The 26,883-nt window shown below is 51.9% G+C and overlaps 2 protein-coding genes across 3 annotated transcripts; one reads left to right on the plus strand and one right to left on the minus strand.

The window, feature by feature from the left end:
* Positions 1-5,120: 5,120 nt before the first annotated feature.
* FCMR (Fc mu receptor) lies at positions 5,121-21,836 on the plus strand. Of its 2 annotated transcripts, XM_077902322.1 has the most exons (9): positions 5,121-5,337; positions 10,320-10,445; positions 12,580-12,915; positions 13,641-13,772; positions 14,736-14,958; positions 16,562-16,692; positions 17,011-17,169; positions 17,493-17,545; positions 20,030-21,836. In XM_077902322.1, the coding sequence occupies exons 2-9, from the start codon at positions 10,424-10,426 to the stop codon at positions 20,204-20,206; spliced, it is 1,233 nt and encodes a 410-aa protein (XP_077758448.1). In that variant the 5' UTR covers positions 5,121-5,337; positions 10,320-10,423; the 3' UTR covers positions 20,207-21,836. The 2 variants fall into 2 exon arrangements, with proteins under 2 accessions (XP_077758448.1, XP_077758447.1); XM_077902321.1 differs by lacking the exon at positions 10,320-10,445 and having other exon boundaries at positions 5,123-5,337.
* Positions 21,555-26,024, minus strand: IL24 (interleukin 24). Its single transcript, XM_077902323.1, has 5 exons — positions 25,743-26,024; positions 24,551-24,613; positions 23,569-23,727; positions 23,036-23,110; positions 21,555-22,149 (listed from the first exon to the last, which is right to left on the minus strand). The coding sequence occupies exons 1-5, from the start codon at positions 25,911-25,913 to the stop codon at positions 22,066-22,068; spliced, it is 552 nt and encodes a 183-aa protein (XP_077758449.1). The 5' UTR covers positions 25,914-26,024; the 3' UTR covers positions 21,555-22,065.
* Between the last annotated feature and the right edge of the window lie 859 nt (positions 26,025-26,883).

Here is a 26,883-nt window from a genome sequence, read left to right on the forward strand (position 1 = left end):
GAGAGGCTATTAATAAAAAATCAAGTAACCAAATGAGTCAACTCCCTCCATAGAAATATTAACTAGAAGCTAGTTAAATGATAACCAAGCTTTTAGAACAGTCAACCCAAAGTGTCTTGGGGAACAGCAATTACATAAAGGACCCCCATGTCCGCAAGGCCATTCCTAGGTTCTGGCACTGCACCTTGTCATGTCCTGTAAGCCCCAACCCCGTGCCAGACTCATCCTCAGGGCCTCTGTACATGAGAATTCCCTCTGGGAGAAAGTTCTTTTCAGGCTTCTATCCTGCCTGATGTGGGGCAGAAACTTTACTTCCACATTGATCTCGAACATACTGCCTCAGACACGCTGTGCTTCTAAGCCTGCCCCTGACAAGACTCAGATTTCAGATTCCTCCTTGGTCCCCCCTCCTGCTCTACCAACTGCAGTTCCTGGGCTTGATTCCCGGACCATGACCTCATTCAGAGCCTTCGGCTCCACCCCGACCCAGAGAGGTGGTCGTCAGAAATGTTTATTTCTCTGTTCTCTGTAATGGCGATAGACCATCATTCCATATAATAATGGACCATCATTCCAGAAGAACAAAACTACAAGGTCCATCAGAACCTATCACTCCTTTCTCCCCTGGAAGCTGCTCCCCGACCTGCAAAGCGTCATGCCTGGGGCAGAAGTATTAAGATGCAGCGCCCGTATTAATGCCAATAACCCACAAGCCAATCCTGAGCTCACATAGCCTATCCCAGTCCCTAGAATCAAAGGCCAAGAAATGCCACTAAAGCCATAGACAATCTTACATGATTCTGAATTGATATTATAAATAGGTGATAGCAGTATAATCACATACTACCCCAAGTCCACCTTAAATCTTTTCATGAAGAAGGGAGCTGGTCTGTAGTTGAAATGGGATATCTCATAGGTTAAAAAGTCACTAGTTTGGGGGAATGTATTGATTTCCGAGGGTGGCTGTAACCGAGTACCATGAACTGGGTGGCTTAATATAACCGTAATTTAGTGTCTGACCATCCTGGAGGTTTGAAGCCTGAAATCAAGATGTCTGCAGGGTTGAGCCCTTTGGGAGATGTGAGGGGGAATCTGAGGAGGCTCGGCCTCTCTCCTGGCTTCCAGGGGCCGCCAGCAATCCTCAGAGATCCTTGGCTCACAGTTGCACTGCTCCAACCTCTGCCCCATCCCCCCTTGGCCTTCTCCCACTGTGTTTCTCTGTGTCTTCACGTGGTGTAGTGTCCTGCAAGGACCCTTGTCATTGGATTTGGGACCCACCCAAATCCAGTTTGGCCTCATCTTAATGAATTCCCTCTGCAAAGTGCCCATTTCTAAATAAGGTCATATTCAGAGATTCCAGTGGGTGTACATTTTGAGGGACACTATTCAGCCCAGTGCTGGGGAATAACAATCAACTGCGGGATTAATGATAAACCAAATAGCAGCGATCGGTATCCAGCAAACACTCAGAAAACCACTGAAATATTTCTGATGATAAAAAAAAAAACCTCAAGTCCTTGAATTATCTTGATTTTTTTTTCTTTTCAAAAATCTTTTATGTAATATAATGATTCCATAATACTAAGACCCAATAGTGGCTGAAATATCTGCTGATAGTCGTTGGTTTGGGTGTGTAAAGATGTATACGTCGTTTGTCCAAGACTTTCCCAAGAGTCAGGACCGAACATTTCTCTTCAGGAGAGGAGACAGCAGAGAGGAGCTGACTGTGGGAAGGTCTTGAAGCTGGTCCCCAAGGCAGAGAAATAAGGACAGTCCTCCCACCCCACCCCATCAACTTCTCTGAAATGATGAACTCTACAGGGGAGTCTTACACAATAAAAATTACATAAGGGATCACCTCAGAAAGACCACATATCTGAGGAGACAGGGGGCACACCAAGAGAAGTGACGTAAAACTGAGACCTCTGGCGCCCAGCTGGCCGGGGGAGCTGAAACGGTAGGAGAAGGAAGATGGCACTGTAAGATTCCACGAGTGGAAATGTCCCTCATAAGGCTGATTTTTAAAAAATGGGCAGCCAATCCACCCTCACTAGAGTCAAAAGTCTTTGATTAGATGTGTGGAGGGGAATACTCTAAATTCCAGATTTTTCTTATAAGTCACATTAAAATTCATGCCAAATCCTACGGATCAGGGTTCTAACCTTAGAGTACCAACAGAAGTAGAGCCATATTCAGGGCAGAAGTCTTACCACTTGTTGTACCACAAAGCCAGGAGTAGGCTAGCAGTAAAGTGAACCTTCCCGAAGCCCCGTTCCTGCAGAGTGGCTCACAGGCAAGCCTGTGGTCCAAGTTCTCGGAAAGCGGGAACGACAGGATGCCTGAGCCAGGTACCTCTACCCGAGTGGGCTCTCTGGTGAGTCCAGCAGGCGGGGGTGGGGGTGGGGGTGGAGGTTCTCACAGTCTGTCTTTGGGGAGAGCAGTGTTGGGTCATGGGGAGGGCCACCTAGGATCTCAGCGCTCAGTCTGGAAAGGCCCAGGAGGCGGCTGTTCGAAGTCTGGTGACGTAGGAGGTCAAAGTCAGGTGATGCTACAACCAAGCACAACCCATAAGGACAACGTCCACCGTCACGACAGGGCTGCTCTCCACGGCACTCACCCTACCTTCCGGGCATCGTGCGAGACCCTCTGTGGTGCTTCCCTCGGGCAATCTCACAGCAACCTCGTGAGAAGTAGTTTTCTCGGGCAGCCCGGGTGGCTCAGTGGTTTAGTGCCGCCTTCGGCCCAGGGAGTGATCCTGGAGACCCGGGATCGAGTCCCCCATCGGGCTCCCTGCATGGAGCCTGCTTCTCCCTCTGCCTGTGTCTCTGCCTCTCTCTCTCTCTCTCTCTCTCTCTGTGTCTCTCATGAATAAATAAATAAATAATCTTATAAAAAAAACAGTAGTTTTCTTCTCCCACCTGTGATATAGGGAGGATGATAAAACCCAAGTTATTATGGGGACTAAGTGCATTTACCTGGAGGACTTAGAACAGCTCCCGGGGTACCTGGTGTCATTTGTGCTATCCACCTGCCTGTCATTACACTCGGGATTTTCCCCCTGGGGTTCATCCCCTCTGGTGCAGCACCGGCCCCAGAAGACATTAGGCCAACGAGTTCCCGGCGTGCTCCGGCCTCTCACCCTCTCCGGGGAGTGGAACTCAGGGCACTGGGGTCAGAAGGGAGACATGAAATTTCGGTGGAGGAAGCCAGGAGAGGGGGGAGAGGATGAAGACAGCAAAGGTCTCGGGCTCTGAGGTTAGCCAGGGGCCCGCCTCCCCCTGGGGCCCAGGCCCGGTGACCCTGGGGTCATGCCTGGGGATGCTAGGGACAGGGCCGCCCGGGGCCCGAATTCTGATTCCTCAGACTCCAAACATTCACAGTCGCACCTCACGCGCCACACACCTATCCCTGCGCCACACACCACACACCCGCACACTAACATATCACACATGACGCGTTCCCGGGCCGACCCTCGCTGCGTCCCACATGGCGTGTCCTTCACGCTCAGTCACACGCGCACAGTCATATGTCCCTCGTCACTCACACGCCACACCCGCACACTCTTAGACACTCACAACCACACAACACACACACACGCCGCACACATTCTTACGCCCACTGGCACACCTATGGCACATTCACTCATGGATTCTCTCTCCCTCCAGAGGCGGTCGCAGGCCTGGAGCCCAGCAGGTGGCAGATGTCCACTGTGGGACAGCTGTCGGGGATTTGGAAGAGCCCTGCAAGTAGGGAAAGGTGGAGGCTGACCAGAACCGAGACCTCTGGTGGTCACTCACCCTGACCAGGCCTCAGGCCTGCCCCCTCCACCTTGGGCCACTTGGTGGTTGGAGGAAATCAGGACGACCTCAGCTCTGGGCTGCTGGAAACCCAGGTGGGGGTGGGCAGGGCAGGGCAGGGCAGGGCAGGGCAGGCTGCCCGCCCCCACACACGTTTCCTCTGCACCTGCTCTGGGCCTCACACGCTACTTGTACTGCGGATGTTGTCGTTTTATGTTTTGGAGAGCATGTGACAAATCCGGCGTGGGGGGGCCGGCGGGCAGCAGTGGGCGCAGGACCACCGAGAGCTTTCCCAGGAAGGGGGTGGAAAGGGCCTCCGGCCTCCACGGGCTCAGAGGCTGCCGTGCCTGGAGGCGTGGACGCTGGGAAGCCACCTGATATGTAACCGTCAGGAATGGAGCCCGGGGGATCTCCTGATAAGGAATAGCCCCGTGCGGCTCCACGTGAAAGGGCCCTTCAAGCACTTCCATGACCATGGCCTCCGCTGGGCCTCCCGGGAGCCCTGGGACGTCCGGGAAACTAAGGCCCGAAGCTAGCAAGCACCGAGTCAGGACCAGAACCCACACAATCTGACTGGAACCCAAAGCTCTTCCTGTGATACCTCACGACCGACCGCCTCAGCATTTGTTTCTTCTCCGTCAGTCACTGGGCCTGCCCCGTGGACCGTCAGGGGCTTGAAGGCCGTCTCTGCCAGGCTGCCTGTGACCCTAAGCACTGTCGCATCATCTCCTGCACGGACCTGTGGGCACTGGGCGGTGGCCTGGGCGCCTGCCAGAGGGCAACACCTTTAGGGCACAGCTGGGGGAGATGGGAGGTGGTTGATATGAGGTGCTGGGGAAACTGGGGTTAATTAAGACTCCAGGACCAATGGGTGGGGATGTTATTCCCATCTAGTCCCACGTTCATTTTTTAGATAAAGGGACCTAGGCTTAGAGAAAGGGAGGGAATTCCTCAAAACCTGTGGTTAGTAGTCCCACGTAGCAGGTTCTCAAAATAATCCATCAAAGAAATTCAAGGGCTACCCCCAGCATCTTGTGGCTTCAGGCCTGAGCCTCTATCCACCCGGTCTTCCTCAGATGGAGAAAATTGGTGACAGGTCTCTTTCGTCCTGAAGACAGGGATAGAGCAAGTGACGCGAGCTCACAAGTTAGCGAATCTACATAAAGAAAAAGTGCCCAAGGCAAAGAAATATCATACCTGAGAGTTTCTAATGGTTTTTAGGAGCTGCCTAGAAGCCCTTTGAACCCTGGTGACCCGTTTGCACTCAACATAACATGTTTTCTTAATTCCTAACTTCCGCTGTGGTTTGCTGCGATTTTCTTTTTTAGTCTAAGACAAGAGAGCAAACAAGACAAGTTGTCATTTCCTCATTTTCAAGCCTTGCTCCTCGTGAGGCCAGAGATCTCTTTCAAGCTCCAGATTGTAAAGGTTTCCTGGGTGAGCAGGGGGTCTCTGTTCCCATCTCCAGGGGCTCTTGGATGGGACCTTGCTCTGGAAGGAGCCATGGACCTCTGGCTTTGGTCACTTTGCTTCTTGCCAGGTAAGTGCCACGGGAAAGCACTGTGCACGGTTTATGAGGCTCGAATTTGGCCACAGGTAGGGGAGTTGCGGGCCATCTCTGGCTCTGACGTCCCTGGACAGATTTAGTGGCAGACCAGTGGCAGACCAGACTAGGATGGGATCTGGATAGAGACCACGTGAAGTTTGGGGAGCCTCCCCCGTTCTCTGCTAGAGCCCCTCTCTCCACTCCAGACACATCTCCTGCGGGGCGATGTTGACTCATGAGGGCTGAAGGTGTCACCTCTTCTAGACATCTTAGCCTGATAATAGGGGATCTTAAGGCAAGTGCCTCCAAATTCCTTTCTTCCTACCTCTACCTTCTCTTTCTTTGAATCTCTTTTGCTGCTGGTTTTCAACTTCAGCTTTTTTTTTTTTTTTAAAGATTTTATTTATTTATTCCTGAGAGATACAGAGAGAGACAGAGACATGGGCAGAGGGAGATGCAGGCTCCCTGCAAGGAACCCAGTGTGGGACTTGATCCCGGGACCCAAGGAGGCAGAGGCTCCACCACTGAGACACCCGGGCGTCCCACAGCTTCACCTTTAAATGAAGACTCCCTCTCCCATTCAGTAACCCTCATCCGTTCCCCAAGTTCCATACCACTTTACAGCTGTCTTCTGGGAACTTCCATTTCTATGTTCCACCAAGATAGGAAATGCAACATGCCTAAAATCTCACTTCAAATTCCTATCCATCTTAACTATCTCTAATATCAGCTGAAAAATGCCAGAATATTTTTTTAATGTTTTTTTTAAATTTTAAATTCCATTAATTAACATATAATGTATTATTGGTTTCAGAGGTAGAGGTCAGTGACTCACCAGTCTTACATAACACCCAGTGCTCATGACATCACAGGGTCTCCTTAATGCCCATCACCCACTTACCCCATCCCCTCACGCCCCTTCTCTCCAGCGACCCTCAGTTTATTTCCTATAGCTAAGAGTCTCTTATAGTTTGTCTCCTTCTCTGATTTCGTCTTGTTTTATTTTTCCCTCCTTTTCCTTATGCTCTTCTGTTTTATTTCTCAAATTCCACATATGAGGGGCACCTGGGTGCCTCAGTCAGTTAAGTGGCTGCCTCCAGCTCAGGTCATGATCCCGAAGTCCTGGGATCAAGCCCCACATCAGGCTCCCTGCTCAGTGGAAGCCTGCTTCTCCCTCTCCGTCTGCTTGCCACTCCCCCTACCTGTGCTCTCTCTTTCTCTGTCAAATAAATAAAATGTTTAAAAAAATTTCCACATACAAGTAAAATCATATGATAATTGTCTTTCTCTGACTGACTTATTTCCCTTAGCATAGTACCCTCTAGTTCCATCCATGTCATTGCAAATGGCAAGTTTTCATTTTTTTGATGGCTGAGTAGTATTCCATTCACCATGTCTCCCCATTTATCCCCACCCAGACTGTGACCCAATCAATGGCCAATTCATGTAGTTTCTGGGTTAGCATTACCAGAATGAGCAGCAGTGGCAGTCTCCCCTCAAGGGAATGGAAAGGAAAAGAACAGTCATCCCCACTTCCTCCAACCTGACCCACCTGTGGCTCCAGCTTACGCTTTCTAATGCTTGACTCTGATCGCAGGACTGCCCTTCCCAGCAACCTTCAGTGGCTCCCACTGCCTACAAACTCCTCCTTTGTGCTCCTCATTTACCCTCCGACCTTACCACCCTCCCCTGCACTTTCTTAACCTCCAGCCAAAGAGGACTTCTCCTTGAACATGTGCTAGGACATTCTTGCCACCGTGTTTTTACTCATGCCATTCCTTCTGCTAGGAACATCCTTCCTCTCATCGCCACCTTTTATCCTTGAAAGTCCACCTCAGCCTCCACCTCCTTCTCATACACTTTCCAGAGCCCTATCTTCTGAATCCCCGTAGTGGGCCTCATTCTGCCTTATGTTGTGATTTGGCATCTGTTCATCTTGTTGATTAAACGATAAGCTCCTTGAGGGTCAAAATTATTTTTTAATTCTATTTGCTTTCTTCCTGATGTCTTGAATATGGAATAAAGTCAAATATTTGTTGAGTGGAAGATTAAAAATCCCTAAAAGACCAAGGAAATGCAGCTTTAACGAAATGTCAGACTGAGAGGTGGTAGTAGGGCTCATGTGAACCCAGTGGATGGTTAACTAAACATAGGCCTGAGAGGAGAGAGGGGTTGGTGGGGGTCAAAGACTCTAGGAATGAAGAGTACTTAAATTGTACCACCGCAGTCTGTCCTGAGCAATACCTCCATTCTAGCTGGGCCAGAGGGATCCTTGGTCTAGGTCTGGTCCGTCTCCATTTGTAGCCTTTCCCACAGGGTGAGGAGTTCACAGGCCCAAGGAGATTGTCCACTTTGAGCCTGCACCCATGTCCCCTCTTCTAGACCTCAAGTTTCTTGTCCAAATGACTATGGGCCCACTTTTAATGACTGTGCGACCTCTATCCCAGGTCTTCTATCCTAGAATTCTAATTCTATAAAAGGGTGGCCACAGGTGATCATTTGGAATAAGATGGGTGGAGCTAATACATGTTAGCTGGGTTATCTGCTGTGTGCGTACCAGGATCCTTGTGGTGTGGGCAGGAGGTGGTGCTGAGAAAAGAAGGCAGAGGGGACAGAGGCTAGGAACAGGAAATATTCTTCCCACCTAGAAATGATTTGGAGTGGACATCTAAAAAGTGTGTGAATTTGCCAAGACAGGGCATAGAACACATTTTATTCAACAGTTCATTAACTTGGTTTATAACTTTAAAATACTTACATGTCTGATGTTTGGGCCTTTACCTGTATTTCTGCCCCAGCTTGTACCAATTTGGGGGGTGGTCCTGGTTCCCAGGGCCCAGTGCATGGGGCCCAAGCCGTAGACCACATTGGCTGCAGCCCTAGATGAAGCTCCATAATAAAGCAAGGCAGTGTTACGTGGTGTGGACTTTCAAATCTTTTTTTTACCTTGACTCAAAAAATGATAATACATACACTTGATGTTGTGACCCGGTCTGTGCATGTGTGCATGCGTGTGCACGCGCATCCACACACACACACAATCCTAAAATTTATTCTTGATTCTTTAATACGATATGGGAATGAGTTTTGGACTTTAGCAGTTGGATGGATGCTGGTGTTATCCCCTGAAATAGGAAGAGCTTAGAAGGAACAGGTTTTGGAAGAGAAACCAAGAATTCTTCTTTTTTGTTTGTCTATTTGTTTTGCCTTCGTGAGTTTGAAATATATCTTACATGTTCAAGTCGAGTCTAAGTGGAGCTATCAGAAAGGTGATTCCAGAGCTCAGAGGTACAGACAAGACTGGAGAAAAATATTCTGGTGAAATCTATGTAGAGTTGGCATTAAAGCCATGGGAGTAAACGAGCTAGTGCAGGAGGAGGAAGGGAAGATGCAGGTGAGAACAGGCCCAAGTTCCAGGCCCTGGGGCAGCCCAACATTGAGAGGCGGATAGAGAAGGAGAAGAAAAGACTGTGGCATCAGGGAAGCCACAAGAAGCAAGCATTTCAAGCAGTTCCCTCAGATGTTGCCAAGAGGGCACGTCAATGACTTGCCACCAAATGTGGCCACAAGGAAATTTCTGCTGACCTTGACCAGCCATCCTAGTGGAATGTTGGAGACAAAACTCTGACAGGTGTAGGGTGAAGAGGAAGTGGGAGGTGTGCAGGTGGATTCCATGATCACAATGACGCGTTTGGGAGAGCGAACAGAGGAGGGGAGAACAGCAGCTGAAGGGAAGGCAAAAAGTAAGAGGAGGGCTTTTTCAATATGCGCAACATCAGAGCAAGCGCGTAGGCCACAGCCGTGCAGGCAGAGAGGAGACCACTGGTACACGGAGGAGAAAGGGACGGCGGCGCAGGAGAAGGTCTAAAGAATGTGACTCAGGACAGACTCGGGTCGCAGAAGGAAGGACTGCCTTTGGGGGGAGAGGGGACACTCCGTTTCTTGTGACAGGACAAAGAGCAGACAGCCGGCCTAGACACACGTGTTGGCATATGTGGGGGTGGGAAGTTGGGGAGGACGTTTCTCATTCTTTTTTAGAAATTCACACTCCATGTGATAAACTTAAAAACCTCAAGCTAACTTCCTTCTTCCAGAAATAATTCTGCTCTAAGTTGACAGGGTTCTCATCTCCTGGAAAAACCATCGCTACATAGAATCCAAAGCCCAGTCTCCAGAGCACCACCCCAGCCAAGGCCTGTGGGCATTTGCCATGATTCTCATTATGGAAATATGGAAATTTTGTGGTTTTCCCTATGTTCCAAATATATATCTTTATATCCAATTACGTACTGAGAGTGACTTTTTAAACGGCATGTATCCCTGTCCCCTACCATCATCATGGAAAACCAAGTCACCAATTTAGAGATTAATGTCACTTACATTACAATAGCCTCTCTAAAATACCAATAGTAAGCAGGGTGGGTCCTTTGGGTATCTCTCCCACCCCGCCCTTTAGTCCCCAGAATCATTTGGAGCTAATAACCACATAGTTCAGAATTGCAAAAATTCAAGGGTACCTGGGATGCTTATTTTAAGGAAGGCACGTGATGTCCTGAGCACTGGGTGTTACGTAAGACTGTTTTCACTGACCTCTAGCTCTGAAACCAATGATACATTTTATGTCAATTAATTGAATTCAAATAAAATAAAATAAAATACATGAAATGCAGGTCCACAGGCCCCACCCTACTTGGATGTAACCACCTTGCCAAAAGGGAAGATCAAGCCATCTGTAGCCTAGTGAGTTCCTCCCACATGAATCTTGAGCACACTGTGCATTAAGTTCCAAACCAGGAGATATTCTCACTTTTCTCTCTTTGGGAAATCTGCTTTTCTGAGCGTTGGGTATGGGTTAGAAGGTGCCACGAACTCCAAGGAGAGCTGGGGTCTGATCATTTCGTATCCCGCCAACTCGTGCTTCCTTGGGGCCAGAGCTCAGTGTACCCAGCAGCTTTTCTTGTGTTTCATCCATTCAGAGTTTGCACAGTCTGGCTGCTTCAGTGAACTACCATAGACAGCGTGACTTCAACAGTAGGTATTTCTTTCTTCCAGTCCTGGAAACTAGAAGCCCAAGATCAAGATGCCAGCAAATATTGCACTTGGTGAGGGTCCTCTTCCTGGCTTATAGACAGCCACTGTCTCCCTGGGTGCTCGCGTGGCCTCTTCTTGTGTACAAGGAGGGAATGAGGACATGAATCCCATTATGAGGGCTCCACGAACCTCATCTAACCCTGATTATTTCCCAAAGGCTCCACCTCCTACCACCACCACATTGAGGGGTAGGGCTTCAACACCTTTGACGGAGGGTCTGGGTCAGCCAGGGCTTTACCAGATCATCCCTGAGCAGAGTGAGGTCACTGAGGTGTCTGTATAGGTGGACACCCCTCGCTCCCCTGCTCCATCTCACCCCTGCCCACACAGTAGCATCTTGCACTTGGGAAAGTGGTATTTACTCCCCTTGCTGGCGGAGTTGGTCTAAAAATACATGTTCACTGGCAGGTGCACGGCCTTGCACCCAGGTGTGGGCTGTCTGGACGCACAGGGTAATTCCCCCACCCCCTGGATTGCGTCTTTGTCTTTTGAATGGGTCACGCTCTACCCATGAGGCTGCCTCACACACCTCAGTTTCTAACAGATTAGAAGCAGCGTTGGATTATGCATGTGAAGGCTCCCGTGTCAGCTATTTCGTGTCCGGTGGCCCCTCTGCTCCTCCCTACCACGTTAACACCAGCTACACTCTGAGATTTGAACGTGCCCCAGCAAATGCTCCCTTCACGGCCCCTCTGCCCTGGCCCGCCCACGGCCGTTCCTACCTCTTCACTGCTGCCCACACGTCCTCCTCTCCCCAGACGTCCTCCTCAGCTCTCTCTGCTCACCCGGGAGCCTCAGGCTCTGCTTCTCTCCTTGACTGTCCTCATCTCTCTAAACTCGTTGGAGCTATGCTCAATGTGTGGTCAGTGAATGAATTTCAAGACATTTGTTGGCTCCTCTTTGCCACCACCCCCCCCATGCCATGTTCTTTCTCATATCCCAGCCTCTTTGGGGGCCGTACTCACTGCCCAGAAGAGTCTTTCCTCCTCCACTCAAGTCCCCGGGCCTCACTCCAACACACACATGTCACCCCATGCTCCTCTTCCCAGAAATATGTGGACACTGATTGGGACCCACTTAGGTGATAGTTAATCATACTTGGACTTACCTTCTTCTCCAGCTGACTCAACCGCATTAGACCTGCCTTTTCTCAGCCAAAGCGTGAGCTTTTTGATTTCAGGGGCTCATGAACCATGCATTTATTCCTCCCTGCTTCACACCCTCCCTAGCACACATGCAGTATGCGTACACCCATGCACACATGCACGCACTCACACACACCCTTGTGTTCCCTACTTCAGTGAGGATGACCATAGTTCTCTCCACTGCCCTCCACACTCAGGGCACAACTGAGACATCACTTCTTCCAGAAACCCTTCCTCAGACTGCACTATTCCTCTGCAACAACCTGGTCCTGGGGTCTCTGCTGTTTCCAAGGAACACTGTGTATCTCTGTCGTGGAATTTATTACCCTGTGCTGTGTGACTGTTCACTTCTGTCACCTGCTAAATGATTTATTATGTGCAAGGCAGGGATGCCAGCTACCTTCCTGCCACATGAAAGGCACTCAATAAATGCTTTTTTTTTTTTTAATGACTTAAAAAAATAAAATCCGAGGCTGAACAGTCATTTTGGCTGAGTGGATCTGAGCAAAATAAAGCTAGATAGAAAACCTCTTGCAGCAAAACAGCACTGTGCCTCCCAACACCACACTGAAGTCACTTGGGTGCTATGTGCTGTTTGGGGCCACCATGGCACAGCATCTCATCCTGGGGTGGGCCAGGAGGTTTGACTATATTCTTAGGGGGTTGGTGTCTGGGATCTTATGGGTTTGGGTCTGAATGAAGTTGAGGGTTAGGTTAAGGCTTGGGCTGGGAGAGGTCTGGCTGGGTCAGGCTTGGGCAAAAGGGACCAGGGCATAGAGCCGGGCTGAGGGTACATGTAGGGTTAGGGATGAGAGGGGGGCAGAGGATGAGGCAAGGGCAAGAGAGCAGGAGGGGGCCGAGGCTGAGGGCTCATTGAGGCTTGGGGTGATGATGGAGCTGGGGCTGGAGCTGGGGAGGAGTGTGGGGCTGGGCTGGGGCCTGGAGTTGGGGATGTGGTTGGGCCTGCGGCTTCCTCTACACGAACTCCCTCTCCCTGCAGTGGCTGGGGCTCTGAGGATCCTCCCAGAAGTAAAGATGGAGGGAATGCTTGGTGGATCCATTACCATTGAGTGCCCACTTCCCCAAATGCACGTGAGGCTCTATCTGTGCCGGGAAATAGCCGAATCCGGAGTATGTGCCACCGTGGTATCCAACAAGAACTTCGTCAAGGAAGAGTACAAGCACCGAGTCACCCTGAAGCCTTGTCCAGATAGGAAGCTGTTCCTAGTAGAGGTCACCGAGCTGACCAAGAGTGACAGTGGCATCTATGCCTGTGGAACCGGCATGAACACAGACCGGGGCAAGACCCAACAAGTCACCCTGAGTGTCCACAGTGGTAGGTACCCCCGGCTCAGTGCTCCCAGCAAATGTCCCCACCTGGGAAGGCTGGCACAGCCCTCAAAGTAGAGCAGTCCCCAGACTGTCCTGCTACCGCCATGTCAGCCAGTCCAAAGATGATCGGGATTTATAGAGTTGAAACCTCACAGTCCCCAAAATTTCCTATCCAAACCATAGGAAAGGAACAAGACAAGCGCTCTCCTAGTGTTGTTCCGGATCCACCCTACCCAAGGTCTGAGGGCACTGGGGGCTTTAGATCGAGGAGAGGCTCCGAGACAGGAGGAAATCGGAAGCAAAAGGGCATAATTGTCCTACATAGTTGTCCCGTGAGAAATATCAGGGATTTCAAGTCACATTTGTAGACCAGACTTGGCACTTGATAATCTGATCCTTTCCATATATCTTCTTCCAAATCCCATCTTTCTCCCTGCCTCCACTGACTTTCCAACTCCTAGGCAGCACCAAGTCAACAACCTAGAATCCCAGTGGCCTCTGGTGCCAAGGTTGACCGAGGGGGTGGAAGGTATCATGAAAGAGCCTATCATTCAGGGAAGTCTCCAGCCCATGGCTTATTCGGCTCTTCCTGCTGGACTCTGCCCCCAGCCCCTCGTCCGCCTCACCGCCATCCACCCTGGCTGAGCCCGCTTCCACTCCTACCAACGTCCCTTTCCCAGGCCTGTTCTCGGAACCCACCAGTGTTTCCCCCTCCCCTTGCCTCCACAGAGTATGACCTATTCTGGGAAGAGGAGCCGATGCCTGAGCCTCCAAGTTGGTTTCATAAATTCCTACACATGCCGATGCCCCCTTGGTTCAAGATGCCCCCACCTCCCAGTTCTTTCGAATTCATCCCTAAAGGTCAGTTCAACCGAAGCCAGGGTAGGAGAGGGGGAGGGAGAGATGACGTGGCATTGTGGCAGTGGAGGAGGGGGGATGTGTTCAGTTCGCGGAGTGGTTGCAGAGCACAGGTGAGTCTCAGATGGGTATTTCCCTGTCCTGGGAGAGGGTACCTCTCTGAGATTAGTGTCCTATGTGCTTCCCGCCCACCTTTAAAGCCTGGTCAGGACTAGTTGCAGGACTGAACACATCACCACCAGGTGGCACCACAAGGAATGAAGTTCATGCTTCATTCACAAAATCTTAGGTCTCTATGAATGACCTGTGGAAACCCAGACTGGGCCGACCTCTTCCAGCCAGAGTCCCTCATGCCTCCTGCCCATAGGGTTGTCTACGTTTGCTGGAATACGGTGATTTTAACAATTCTGTTTTGCAATAAAAAGACCGATGACCTTACCAAGGGTACTTTTACATCCTACATTCTTTTTCTGTCTTAAACGCATTTTGACAGGCAACTATCTCCATCATATCCTCCCGTCTATCTTGTGAGGGTAGATACATTAATTGAACAATTGTCACACTAGAGGACTCTGCTGAGTGCCAAGAGGGATAGTGTAACCGAGCATCCCATATACCCACGGTTATGACTGTCAGGCGTGGGATGAAGGAGAATAGCCAAGCACACACATACAGCATAAAGCAGAGGAGGGATGGAACTACAAATAGGGTTTTCTCCATGCTCAGAGGAGGACAAGCTCCTCTGCCTGGGAGGTCAGAGAAGGCCTCTTGGAGGCAATGGCATTTGAAGCAAATATACATAGAATTTACTTGGTGTAGAGAACGTATTGAGAAGGCATTTCAGGCCGTGAGGACAGTCTAGGTGAAGGGAAAGAGTGTGTTCCAGAAAGGGAGGGTGACCCAATCCTGCTGGAGACTACAGAGTGTGTGGAGGGAAGGTCACTTTTTCCCTGTTATCTCCTGCAGTGGTAACACCAGCTCCAAGGACTGAGGCCCCTCCAGCAGTTCACTCCTCCCCCCCGATCCCAATCTCTCACCACCTTCGAGTTTCCAGAGCATCTTCAGTAGCAGCTTCCAAGCCCCCAACCCTCCTGCCCTCCACCATAGCCTCAAAGACCTCAGCTCCGGAGGCACTGCCGAGGCCCCAGACGGCCAGCTACAACTACCACACCAGGCTTCACAGGCAGAGGTAAGAGGTCTCCACCCATCCAGGAAGGGCCAGAGGTCAGGCAAAGGAGTCTAGAGTTAGAAGATCCCCTGAAGTCTTCCTGCAACGCCCGCCATCCCAGACCCTTCTTGGCTCCAGGCCACTGTGGACTCTACTACCCATGAGTGTAGCACGTTACCTCGGTCGTCCAATGACAAGAATACACTTGTCCATGCCCAGCAGGAGATCCTGTAGAAATGAGACCCGAATCTTTAAGTCCCTCAGCATTCATTCAGATCTGCCTTGAGGGAGAATCTAAATAAAAATAAAAACCAACGACGAAACTATTAACCATTAAAATCCACTTCACCTGTTTTCTTTCACTTTTTCAGTGTGGCTATTAGGAAATTTAAATTGCATCTGTGACCTAGTGTTTCTACTGAACAGCAGCACTGGCCTCAAGGCTGGGGCACACCCAGGAAAGTGCTGCAATGGACCCCCAGGGGGCAGCATTGGCCCAGTCTCCAAAGAAAACCTATAATAATTGGAATTATTTTTGCCTAAGCAAAGACAAGCATGTTAGCAAGAAAAGAGACCTCCAACGTCATTTGGGTTTTAGAGGTGAGGAACTGAGGTCATGAGAACTACGTGGCCTATATAGAACCAGGACTCCTGACTCCTAGTTCAGTAGACTGCACCAGAATCCAAGTCAATTCAACCAACATTTTTTTAATTAATTAATTTATTTATTTGAGAGAGAGAGAGCACAAACGGAGGAGCAGAAAGATAGGGAGACAGACTCTCAGGCAGACTCCCTGCTGAGCGTGGAGCCTGACATGGGGCTCGATCAAGTTCACGACCCTGAGATCATGACCTGAGTTGAAACCAACCGTGGGACCCTTGGGTGCCCCTCAACCAATGTTTGCTTAGTTTCTACTACCTGCCAGGCATCGTGTTCCATCCTGAAAGTGTAAGAAAGATGAAAACATGCCATAACCAGGTCTGATCTTACTAAGGCCAGTCTGACTGTGATGAGGGTGGTAGCTGGTATAAACACAAGAACTGAGGACAGTGAGAGAAAAAAAAATGGATTCTAGTTTGTCATGATTGCAAAGAAAAGAGAACTGATGTACTGAGGTTTCAACCTGTAGAGCAAATAGACGGAAGACCTTCTAAGATGAGGGCACCCCATGAGAGAAACATCTTTTTCCACGGTTATAAGAAACTTAATTTGTTTAGTCTTTGCACTAATCTTGTAAGAAAAGTGAGATGCAAACAATCAGAAGGGGAACTGACATCCGATTGCCGCCTGGACCAGGTGCTTTCACTTCTTTATATCTACAATTTTGTTTTGCCCTTTAACAGTTCTGTGAAATAGGTTTTACTACACCCATCCCTGGAGATGAGGTTCGGAGACGTCCGGGGACTGATTCAAGGTCACACAGCCAGTAGACAGCTGAACCTGAATCTGAATCCAGGTTTCGTGACTCCGTAGACAAGGCTCTTTGGGGGAGAGGGGGAGGTTTTGTTAGCCAAGGGACAGACCTGTGAGCCATCTCCAAAACAGCTGGCTACCCAGGAGTGCTGCCTTAAACCTCCCTCCTCCCAGACCTCATCTTCCCTCTCGCTCTGCTTCCATCCTCAGGGCCTTCCACCAGGACCCCGTGCCTGGGTTGGAAGACCAAGGATTTCACATCCTGGTCCCCACCACCCTGGCCCTCATCCTGCTGGCACTGCTGGGGCTGCTGATGAAAAGGGTCATTCAGAGGAGGAAAGGTGAGCGGCTCCGGGCTCGGGGAGGGCCCAGAACATTCGGACTCCGCTGGACCCCCCCTCCCCCTTGCAGGGGACACTCGGGAGCTTCAGCTGAGCAGCCTGGGGCAGGAGGAACGTGGGAGGGGGTGCGTGATCTGGAGATGGGGGCCAGGAGGGCGCCTGGCTCCGCCGGCCTGCAGAGGGCGGCAGGGCTGGCCTTACACCCTCCGAGCACCTCCTCTGCAGACCCGGCCGGGCCGGGGAGGGAGCCCCGAGGGCGGGCGCGGTGGCCGCGGGCCCCTGACGCCGTTCTCCTCTCGCCCCGGCTTCCCGGGGCAGCCCTCTCCAGGCGGGCCCGCCGCGCGGCCGTGAGGATGCGCGCCCTCGAGGCGTCCCAGCGGCCTCCGCCGCATCGGCCCCGCGGGTCGCAGCCGCCGCGCTCGCAGAACAACATCTACACCGCCTGCCCGCGGCGCGCTCGAGCGGCGGACGCGGAGGGTGAGCTGCGCGCTGGGCGCGCCCCCGGGGACGGCGGGGCGGGGGCGGGGGCGGGGCCGGGGCCTGGCGGGGCTCGGCTGGGGGCGGGGCCGGGGCGGGGCCGGGGCGGGCAGGACCCGCGGGCGCGCTGCAGCCGCAGAAACCCGCGCCTCCAGGATCGCCCCGCGCCTGGGCGCCAGCTCGACCTTCCCTGGGCTTCCGGGGGGCCGGGGCCGTGCCGGGGAGGGGGCGGGGCCAGGGCCGGGCGGGGGCGGGGCCAGGGCCGGGCGGGGGCGGGGCGTACCCGAGGCCACGCCCTCACCTCCGTCTCCGCGTCCCCTTAGGCGTCCCTCCTCTCCCAGGCTCCCGACCCTCGGCGCCACCTGTCGCTCCGCAGGTAAGCTCCGCCCCGCCCCTGATTGGCAGCCGCGGCGCCAGACCTGGGTGGGGAGGGTGGGGAGGACGGGGAGGGTGGGGGGGCGGGGGCGGCCTGTTAGCCGGAGGGCGGGGCTGTCCCAGCAGCTCCAGTCTGGGAAGAGGTGGCGTCAGTTTCCCCGGGCTGCCCCGCGATTGTAATAGGGCTTCGCTACCGGCTTCCGGGGGCAGGTGGGGTGAGCGCGCGCTCAGCGGGGCGATGGATGGCAACTCTACAGACAAGCACTGGCGCACGAGAGAGCTGCGATCGCCAGGGCCTTGAGGGATTGGAATCTACCCAGTTTCATCTTAATAGGAGGGAGAACTTTCTAGTAAGCCCTGCAGGACGAGAGGAGGTAGTTTGCCCATCACTGGAGTTTGCAGGAAGCCTGGCCTAGAGGATGACTTGGCAGATAGATGTCAAGATGTAGATAGGATTCAAGGCTTGGGTGAGGAGGAGTCCCTGGAAATGTAGGAATGGACATAGGGAGCTCCTGTTCCTATCAATGGCCGTTGGCACATGGGTAAAAAGTACTCAAACTGTTCATTCATCTCTGTTGATCCAAATTATGAAGAGAATGTATTTTATTCTCTAAAGTAGCCCACAGTAGATAAACACTACTACTACTCTTGCCTCAGGAACTGGGAAAAAACTAAGTGTGGCAAATGTTCCGGTTTCATTTAGGGCGTAGACTAAGCTAATGCACCAGACCCTAAGCCACAGAGCTCACAACACGGAAGCCTGTTTCCCTCCCAAGGTAAAGCAGGGGGCCAGGAAGAGATGGAGGAAGCCACCAGGTCACCCAGGGACTCAAACACCTTGTCTGGTTGCTCTACTGTCCCCTGGAGTCTTGCCTGGTCCACCGTCCATACTCAATCACCAACATCCATGTCTACATTCCAGCCCATAAGAGAAAGAGAGAGGGACCGTAGACCATAACCCCGAGGTTTCACACATCACTTCCAGTCACGTCCTACTGGCCATGACTTAGTCATGCAACCACACCTATCTTCAAGGGAGGCTGAGAAATGGAGTCCCTAACCCGGCCATGGTGTGCCTTATTAAAAAGAGACTGTGATCCCCAGTAACAAGTAACAGCTCTGCCACAGTCACCGCCAGCTTCTTGACCGTGTCCTCCCGCGCCCCTGCCAGAGGAGGTTCATGGCAGCGTAGGCGTGGCCCACAGCACCCTCTACCTCTACACCAGCCCTTTCCCCTTGAACCTCCCTGCAGCCGCACACACCCTCGCCTGAGCCTGTACCTCGCTCAAATCTTACTCTTCCTCCCTGCTTGAAACTCTCATTCCCACTATTAGCGGCAAAAGTCTTGATGGAACCAGTCCACCACAAGGTGTGGATGGTTAATGCCTCGATATTTTAGCCTTCACAGGGAGCATCTTGATTTTTCAAGCAGGATAAATTAATCTTAAATGATGAAGTGTAACAAGCAGTAGAAGATATATACATATATATACATATATATGTATATAGTTTTAAGATTTTATTTATTTATTTGAGACAGAGAGAGAGAAGCACGAGCTGGGTGAGGGGAAGAGGGGAGGAGGGAGAAGCAGACTCCCCATGGAGCAGGGAGCCTGATGCAGGACTCAATCCCAGGACCCTGGGATCATGACCTGAGCTGAGGGCAGGCACTTAATGGACTGAGCCACCCAGGCACCCAGAGATGTGTTTTTGAAGCAAATTGCAGCTCATTCCCTCTCTGGCAAAGTTCACAAAGTAATAGCTGCTTTCCATGGCTGAGCACTTCCCGAGTGCTCACTGTGCTCATGGGGCTGGACTTCTGTCCTCAGCTCTTGTGTTTCAATAGGGCGACTCTCCCCACTGAAGCCTTTCTTGGGTGGATGCCATAATAACTGTGCAGTGTTGGAGTCAGGGCACAGCCCCATCCTCCCAAGAACTGACCCTTCCCGAGCCAGATGATCCTGCGGTTTCCTTCCGGGGAGGAGGAGCACCACTGTGCTCAAGTGGCCTACCGCCTCCCTCCCCTTCACTACCCAGCCCCTTCCTGGAATGTACGGTTATGCCACATCACAACTTCTCTGAGTCCTCACAGAGGTGCAGGGGATGACTCACCCTGCTTCTGAATAACTCCCTAAGAAGATGCATATTTATTCCACAAGTCACACCAACCATCTAATCCCAGAGGGGAAACTCCTCTGGCAGCTGAGTCTCCTTCAGCCCCATGCTCAGCCACGTGACTTTAGCTGGAGCCCCATTTAAGGCATTTCCTGCCCACACTAGATCTAAGCGTTTTCCAGTTATCTGGAGTGAGACCCCACCCTGAAACTGCCCAAGTGAGAGACACTTCTGCATCTCTGCCTTCTAGAAATCAGCAAGCCCGCACTTACCCCGCGCCCCCCCACCATTGCCCACTGTGGAAATCTATCTGGAGAGATACGAAAATCACCCTCCCCAGATCCAGTGACACTTCTTTGGTTGTTCCCAGGCATCTGAAGTTCTCTGGCTCCACGCCCCGTCTCTGAAGACCAGCTGTGACTATGTGAGCTGCTACCGTGAGCCTGCTGCCAACGCGGAGGACACAGATTCGGATGACTATGTCAATATTCCTTACCTGACTCACCTATCCAGCTGTCCCCCTGGGCCCAGACCTTGGTGCCAATGAGCCCTATCTAGCTGCTTGTTTCCAATACTTGCTCTGTTTTCAGAGCCCTCATTACCTCCTGCACCAGCCTCAAGTCTTGTTCCTGTCTCTTCAGAGAATAGCTCAGTAGCCCCCTCCCAGCTCTTCTTGCGCACCTCTGCAGCCACCCTGTGGTTTTCAGGTGGGCTCTGGGCATGCAGAGCATTTGTCTTGGTTGCACCAGCTTCCTCTCCAAGCCGTGGAATCTGCAGAGCGTCTTTGATCACAGGATCTTTACTGCCATGGCTCCGGACTCATGGCATCAGGCTGGAGCATAGGCATGGCTGTGGCTTTGGGAGACTTTCTCAGGCTTGGGCGTCACACCAGTGGAAGGCTCTTGGACCTCGTAGTGAGGGATGCCTCAGTCCTGTGAGTTACGAAAGGGTCAGGTATGAAATGCCCCTGCTCCTTTGCCCTGATCTTGAGGCAGCCTCTTACTAGTGAGCTTCTGTACATCTTGAGTCCGATGGTGAGGACGTTTTCTCCTGATGTGATGAAATGTAAATTTTCAGAACCACGCTTGTTAGTGTTAGTGATCATATGTATACATGTCCCTAAATTCTCTTTACTGTCTCCCTCCCTTGATGCACATAAGTACCCTGACCCGTGTGTCTCCCCTGTTTTAAAAATAGCATAGTTTGTGTCATCTCTTTATTTTTCTTCCATGGCTTAGCACTAACTTTGTGTACCTATCTGAATGTTGGTCTGTTTTGGTCACCCCAAACTATTACATCTCTGCTTCAGAAATGCCCCCTCATTTCTTTGCCATGTAACCTGTGCCAAGGTAGGGGAGGAAAGTGGCTTCTTGGAGGGCCAGGTGCTCTGTAATAGCACTTATGTCATGAAAGGAGAGAGATTGGCCCTCCACCATATACTTTCTCATCAGTTTTCTGGGCCAGGGCAGAGGCAGACATTGCATCTCTGGACTAAAGTCAACTACAAAGTCCATTCAGAGCTTGAGACTAGAGAACACCCAGTCTTGCTGTTGAGAAGAAGACCTTTCCTGGATGCATAACTCAGCCTTACTGGGCACTTGTCCACACTTAGAAAGAAGAGGCTGCCAGAAATGAGTCTCCTGCCTTTTATTAGCAGAGAGATTGGACAGTCCATCCAGGTATGATGACACCACCAGCAGTGTCAACTTGACAATGGCACCCTCTCAAGTGGCTGATAAGAATGTATAGTGTAAGAGAGGAGGGGCCCCAATGAGAAGGGATGATGGAAATGGGGTGGGGAGAAATGAAATGTTTAGTGAGGCTGCATTGTGCTGGGCACTTAGCCTGCGTTGTATCTTCTATCATTTACCTTTCAAACTGATGCCCCTCACCTCCACCCCAATGCTCTGTTCCTACAGATCTCGTGGCAGTATGGTTTCTAGCCCATGAAGTTCAACCTCGTATCCCAGCACCCCCTCATTGATCCTCAATAATTCAAATACAGACAAAAAACCCAGTTTATTAAGCATTTACTGAGCACTCATCCACTGTCCCACACGGTGTCAAGCATTGTGGAGAATAAAAAAGAAGCATGGGGCACTGTCCCTGCTGCCTACACAGAATTTACGATGTGACAAATAAATATGACATCAGTTAAAACACTGACAGGAATTAAATAGAGTGGTAATAAATACAGAAATCTACCTTGTAGATCATTCACAGCATCTAAGAGAACCTTCCGTGATTGTCTTTGGGGCCATTTAAAGAATGAAGTCTTTGAGGACAAGCCTAGCCAAGAATGAAATCCATCATCAAGGGTGTGCAGTGCCCATAGAACATCACAAGAAGGGATACGGCACGTTGGAAATGACGTGGAGATCAAGGAGGGTATCCTGGTCCTGGCATTCAGAACTCGTAGAATTTCTCCATCCAGGTCAAGAGAATGTCGACTTCTCCAAAGGCTTTGGTCTGGGCTGCTTGTATGTCCAACTAAAGAGAAAGGAGAGCTGACGATCTACCATATTAGCCACAAGAATAGGTTTCCTTCCCACCCACCACTCCTGGAGCTGGCTCACCTCTGGGATGGCCTCTGAGGAGCTCACCCACCTACCCTGGTTCCTTCACAGAGGTGGGGGGAAGCACTGAGGACCAATGGACCAGTGAGTAGCAGTGGGTAAGGAGCAAGGGAAAAGCATCTGGAGTTCCCGATAACAAGAACTATAAAATCCCAGTGCAGGTTGGATTTGGCCAACTCCTGAGTCTACTATGCAGATGATGAAACTGAGGTCCAGTTGGCCCCCTTCCTCTATATATGATTACCCTTTACCATTTATTTTTAGACTGATATATCTGATCAAAATCGTATATATTTTTGTGGGGGGAGTCTGGGGATGAAGTTTGGGTTTTCTTTGTTGGCTTTCTTTGGGGAAACAGTAATGTATTTTCCCATGCCTTTTTTTTTTTTTTTTCCTCACAAACTGGACCATATGAGCATAATGGAAAATTCTGCAGTTATGTAGTACGTGTTTGGGGCCGGGGGCCTACTTCAGACTCCAGCTGCCCAGCTCAAGTATTTGTAAAACTTTCACAGGGAAAGTCCTTAATAATGAAATCATCTTGCAGGGAAATATAGAAGCATTTTAATGTGAAAACTGGCACAAAAATGGACCAAGTTGTTTGTGGAGCTTGTGCAAAGTGTATGATAATTAATGCAAATATACCTGTGCTTGTGCAAAATTAGGTGGCTCTTGGGCATGCCTGCTGGAGTGACCTGCCGTGAATTCTGCAGGCACCCTCGTGTGATGGCACCCTCATGTGGTGGTTCAGGCTAATCTACTGGTGGAGAGGCAAGCTCTCCAATCCTGGCCTTGATTACCTGTTTAAATGCCCTCTGAAACAGCAGAAATCGCCTGCGTGCACTCTCGCTGATAGAAAACATCTCATTTTCCTGCTGGATAATAGAAAAAAATTGTGCCAAAGGTTGGGTAGCAGCAGAGGCAAGCACCCCCCGCCCCCCCGCCCCCAGTGATGCCAGAGGGCTTCCCAGGGCCAGCTCTGAATCCCACATTCTCAAGGGAACCGCTGCTGAACCCCCACCGGTGGTGGGGGCTGACTTCTTTAATTTTCACAGTAATCTTGCCACGTATGGGTGATTATCTACATTTTATAGGTAAAAAAACTGAAGTTCAGAGAGGTTGACTGTCTTGCGAGGCATTATCCAGCTGGTTAGATGCAGGCCTGACCTTGAATCCAGAGCTGCTAGCGTCCAGAGCCTGTGCTCTTTCCCATGACAGCACTGAATCCCCTTCATGGAATAAAAACCAGGACTGGATAAGGGGAGGGAGAGGGCGTCTCCCCAAAACACACCGCTTCCCGTGGGCTCCCCGGTAGCAGCATTGTTCTACTCACGCTGGGTTGTAGTTTTGATGCGATGACAAAAAAGTTGTTGGCCAGAGTAGAGAATGACCTCCGGATCCTGACGTCAGCTGCCTCATCCAGGTAGTTTTTGAAAACGGTGTTCAAGTAGAACTTCAGCAGGGCACGGATGAGGTAACAGCTCTCGGCATCCTGGGGAGGGTCTGGGTTACTGCGGAGTCAAGCCCTGTGCCCACCCTGGCCCCAGATGGACAGCCCACATGCCCCACGAGGCGAGATAAGCACATAGAGAAAGAGATCTCCCAGGAGATGTTGAGCAGCATTTGATCCGAAGGGAGCATTTGATCGTGGTGGGGGGTGGGGGGGGCAAGCAGAGGGGCACCTGTGGTTTATGAGAGGAACCACTGACCCAGGGAGGAGGGACGCACAGCCAGCCAGTGGCAGATGCAGACCTAGGCCCCAGGAGTCCTGACTCCCCATCTGCTTAGTCTTCTTTCCCTACACCACATGGCCTCTCTGATAGCTATTGGGGTTGGCGGGTGGTGGTGATGGAGCCTGAAAAGTACCCGACACTTGGTGGCTCAGAGCTGAGAGTCTAGGGAAAGAACTGGAAATAGAAATGAGAAATGCAAACTAACACCCTGGAACACAGTGATTGTACTCGAGCCCCCGTGAGCACCGGTGAACCTCAGTGCCTTGCAGGGATCAAGGCTCGGTGCATATGCTCGCTGACTGCCTAGCTGGGTGAGGGGAAGGCACAACGGGTGAGGAAGAAGGATGGGAACCAACCAAAGAGACCTAAGCAGATGTGGAATCCTGGCAAGTCTGGATAAATGGAGAAAAAGATGCTTATGAGCCCTAATCCCCACCACCTTCCATGCCACGTAGCCCAGGCACTGGGGTGACGACCCAGACCTCGGCCTGGGCAGAAGTGGTCTCTGTCAACCTCCCCTAGACCACCCGTAGAAGACAGGCCACCAGAGAGAGGCATCGTCCTTCCCCGACGTCTGATTACCGAGACATCCTGCAGAACCTCCTTCCGTAGCAGCCGGACACTGGTGATGTTATCCTTAGCTTGCTTTGGGGACAGAGAGCAAAGATGTGTCCAGCTTGAGGGGCAGCACAGAGACCCACCTTGCAAACACACGCTGACCCCCAGATCCATGCAGTCTGAGATCTCAGAGGCCAGAGGAACCAAGGGAGGACCCAGGAAAGGCTGAGCGGAGATAGCCTGTGGGGTGAGGGCACCGCTTTCCAGCCAGAAATCACTCCCCTTAACCCTCGGGGGCAGATGGAATCCCAGGAGCTCTCAGAGCCTTGGTCGGGGACCTGTTTGGTTCCCCTGGTCAGGAGGGGGCAAGCCTCTTGGGTTTAAGAACGAACGGGGGCAATGTTCTGCCTTCATATTCCGTGGGGGTTGGCTTGGGGTGGGGGCTGCACCTCTCAGCTGCCTCTTGCCCTTGGAGCTTCCTCTGCAACCAGCCACATCCTCCAATTCTCAGATTATAATCAAAGCATCCTCATGAGAAGGGAGCTTTCGAGCTCGTCCTCCCTCCCCACAACGTGTCACCAAGGAAGGTGATGGGGGGCAGGTACTGTGCCTGGTTTCAAGGTCAAGGTCGCACCGGCTGTCCTGTCCCCAGTCCAGCGCTCTCCCCTCCTCCAGGCTACCTCACCGCACTCCCTCTTTCTGCCCCAAATCTGAGTCCTTGTTGAAGGAGTGCGCTTGCCAGTGGGAGTACTGGGTCACCACTTTCAGGACCCGGAGAGATTCACAGTCACATTCCGCCACCTGAGCCTCAGCCATTCTTTTTACCATTAGCCGACGCCTTGGCAGGTGAGAGCAGCTGAGCAGGAGCCTGGCCAAGCCGGTGCTGAAAACCCCAGCGGGTCTTAAAGCAGTTCCCACGACTTGCAGTTGGTGGAGCCCCATGTCCCCTCTGGGATGTAGATGAAGCCCTGGGGAATCAGGCCCCCTCTGTATTCCCCTCGGGCTAATTTATTTCCCTAGAGATTGACCACATCCTGCTGAGCCTCATGTGCAAGAGGGAATGGGTCCTTGTGATGCCTCGGACTTTATAAAGTTATCATATAGGAACATAATGAGCAAGGGGCGAAGGGCTCTATCATCATACAATACTATCCCGCACCCACGGGAACCCCCACAGCCGGGCCCAGAACGACACTCTGGGCAGAACGTCACTCACCACAGTGTCCTTCACGGTCCAGAAGGCCTCCCGCAGTTCCCGGAGAGCTACTCCCTGCACTCGGCAGGGTCCGAACCTGAACTCCTGGCCCTGGACCCCCGGCCCCTGGCTCCGGAGAAGCAGGATCAGACTCAGGCCGAGGAGGGCAGTTGTCCGCCCCGGAGAGCCCATCTGCCGCCAAGGAACGCCCGGGACGACCCTGCTGCAAGAAAGGGAGGCATCCCACTGAGGTAGGTCCTCTGCTCCTGCAGGGGCATGTCCAGGATCACGCTCCTCCACTCTCCTCGGCCACCTTCGGGGACACAGGTGCAAAGGCTGAGACCGGAGTAGGTTCCCAGTGGTGGAATATTGCTGACGGGTGGCCTTGCTGGGGAGGGGGGGCTGGGGGGCCCATGGCTGTCTGCCCCTCCATCCCACACCCGCGGCTCTCGCTCTCTCTCTGCCCTTCCCCACCAGGCCTGCCCAACACCCCCTTGCTTGCTCCATGACAGCTCTCTCCGGCCACCAACTGGAGTGTAAGCAAGAAGAGTGAAGACATGGGGCGGAGGCTGAAGTGTAAAAGAGCATGTGTAGAACAGCCTCTACACTCCGGAGGTTAGGGACCCTCACTAGGCGTTTGCTAGTCTGAGCCCTACCCTGAGGTCCCCAGGCACGCTCACTTGCTCACTCGGGCAGGTCTTTGCTCCTGCCCGGGGAGAGGACCCTCCTGACTCCTCATCTCCGGGGAGCCCAGGGATTAATCCTGGCCCCCAGGGAGGGGCCCAGACAGTAGGTTAGGGTCGCAGGCTCACTGTGCCTCCACAGCTGACCGACTCACCCCTTTCCAGGTAAGCGTACAAGAGGGAGGGATCAGGTTTCCAGGTGAATCAGCTTCAAAACCTCCCACTAAAGCACCAGTGGGATGACTGAGGAGCCCCAAGCCGGGGGACGGGAACCCATCATCTATTTGTCATACCCGCGGGCAGACAGTTTCTTCTCCCTTCTTTCTTTGTCCTTTGCTTTTCTTCCTCCCTTCTTTCCTCTCCGTTGTCTCTCTCCCTCCCCTTCTTCCTTACTTCCTTCTGCAGACACTTAAGAACCTCTGTCTCTCTGGGCACGGGTCTCACACCTGTAGCCACCCGTTGCAGCCTTAGGCTGGGAA

This window comes from Canis aureus, chromosome 6 (assembly GCF_053574225.1).
Source record: "Canis aureus isolate CA01 chromosome 6, VMU_Caureus_v.1.0, whole genome shotgun sequence".
NCBI classification, from domain to species: domain Eukaryota; kingdom Metazoa; phylum Chordata; class Mammalia; order Carnivora; family Canidae; genus Canis; species Canis aureus.

Coding starts and splice junctions, on each gene's coding strand:
- FCMR (XM_077902321.1), top strand. CDS start 5,301: ATGGACCTCTGGCTTTGGTCACTTTGCTTCTTGCCAG. Junction 12,916..13,640: donor CACCCTGAGTGTCCACAGTG/GTAGGTACCCCC, acceptor TTGCCTCCACAG/AGTATGACCTATTCTGGGAA. Junction 13,773..14,735: donor TTTCGAATTCATCCCTAAAG/GTCAGTTCAACC, acceptor TATCTCCTGCAG/TGGTAACACCAGCTCCAAGG.
- IL24 (XM_077902323.1), bottom strand. CDS start 25,913: ATGGGCTCTCCGGGGCGGACAACTGCCCTCCTCGGCCTGAGTCTGATC. Junction 23,728..24,550: donor AGGTTCTGCAGGATGTCTCG/GTAATCAGACGT, acceptor GACCCTCCCCAG/GATGCCGAGAGCTGTTACCT. Junction 23,111..23,568: donor CATCAAAACTACAACCCAGC/GTGAGTAGAACA, acceptor TCTATTATCCAG/CAGGAAAATGAGATGTTTTC.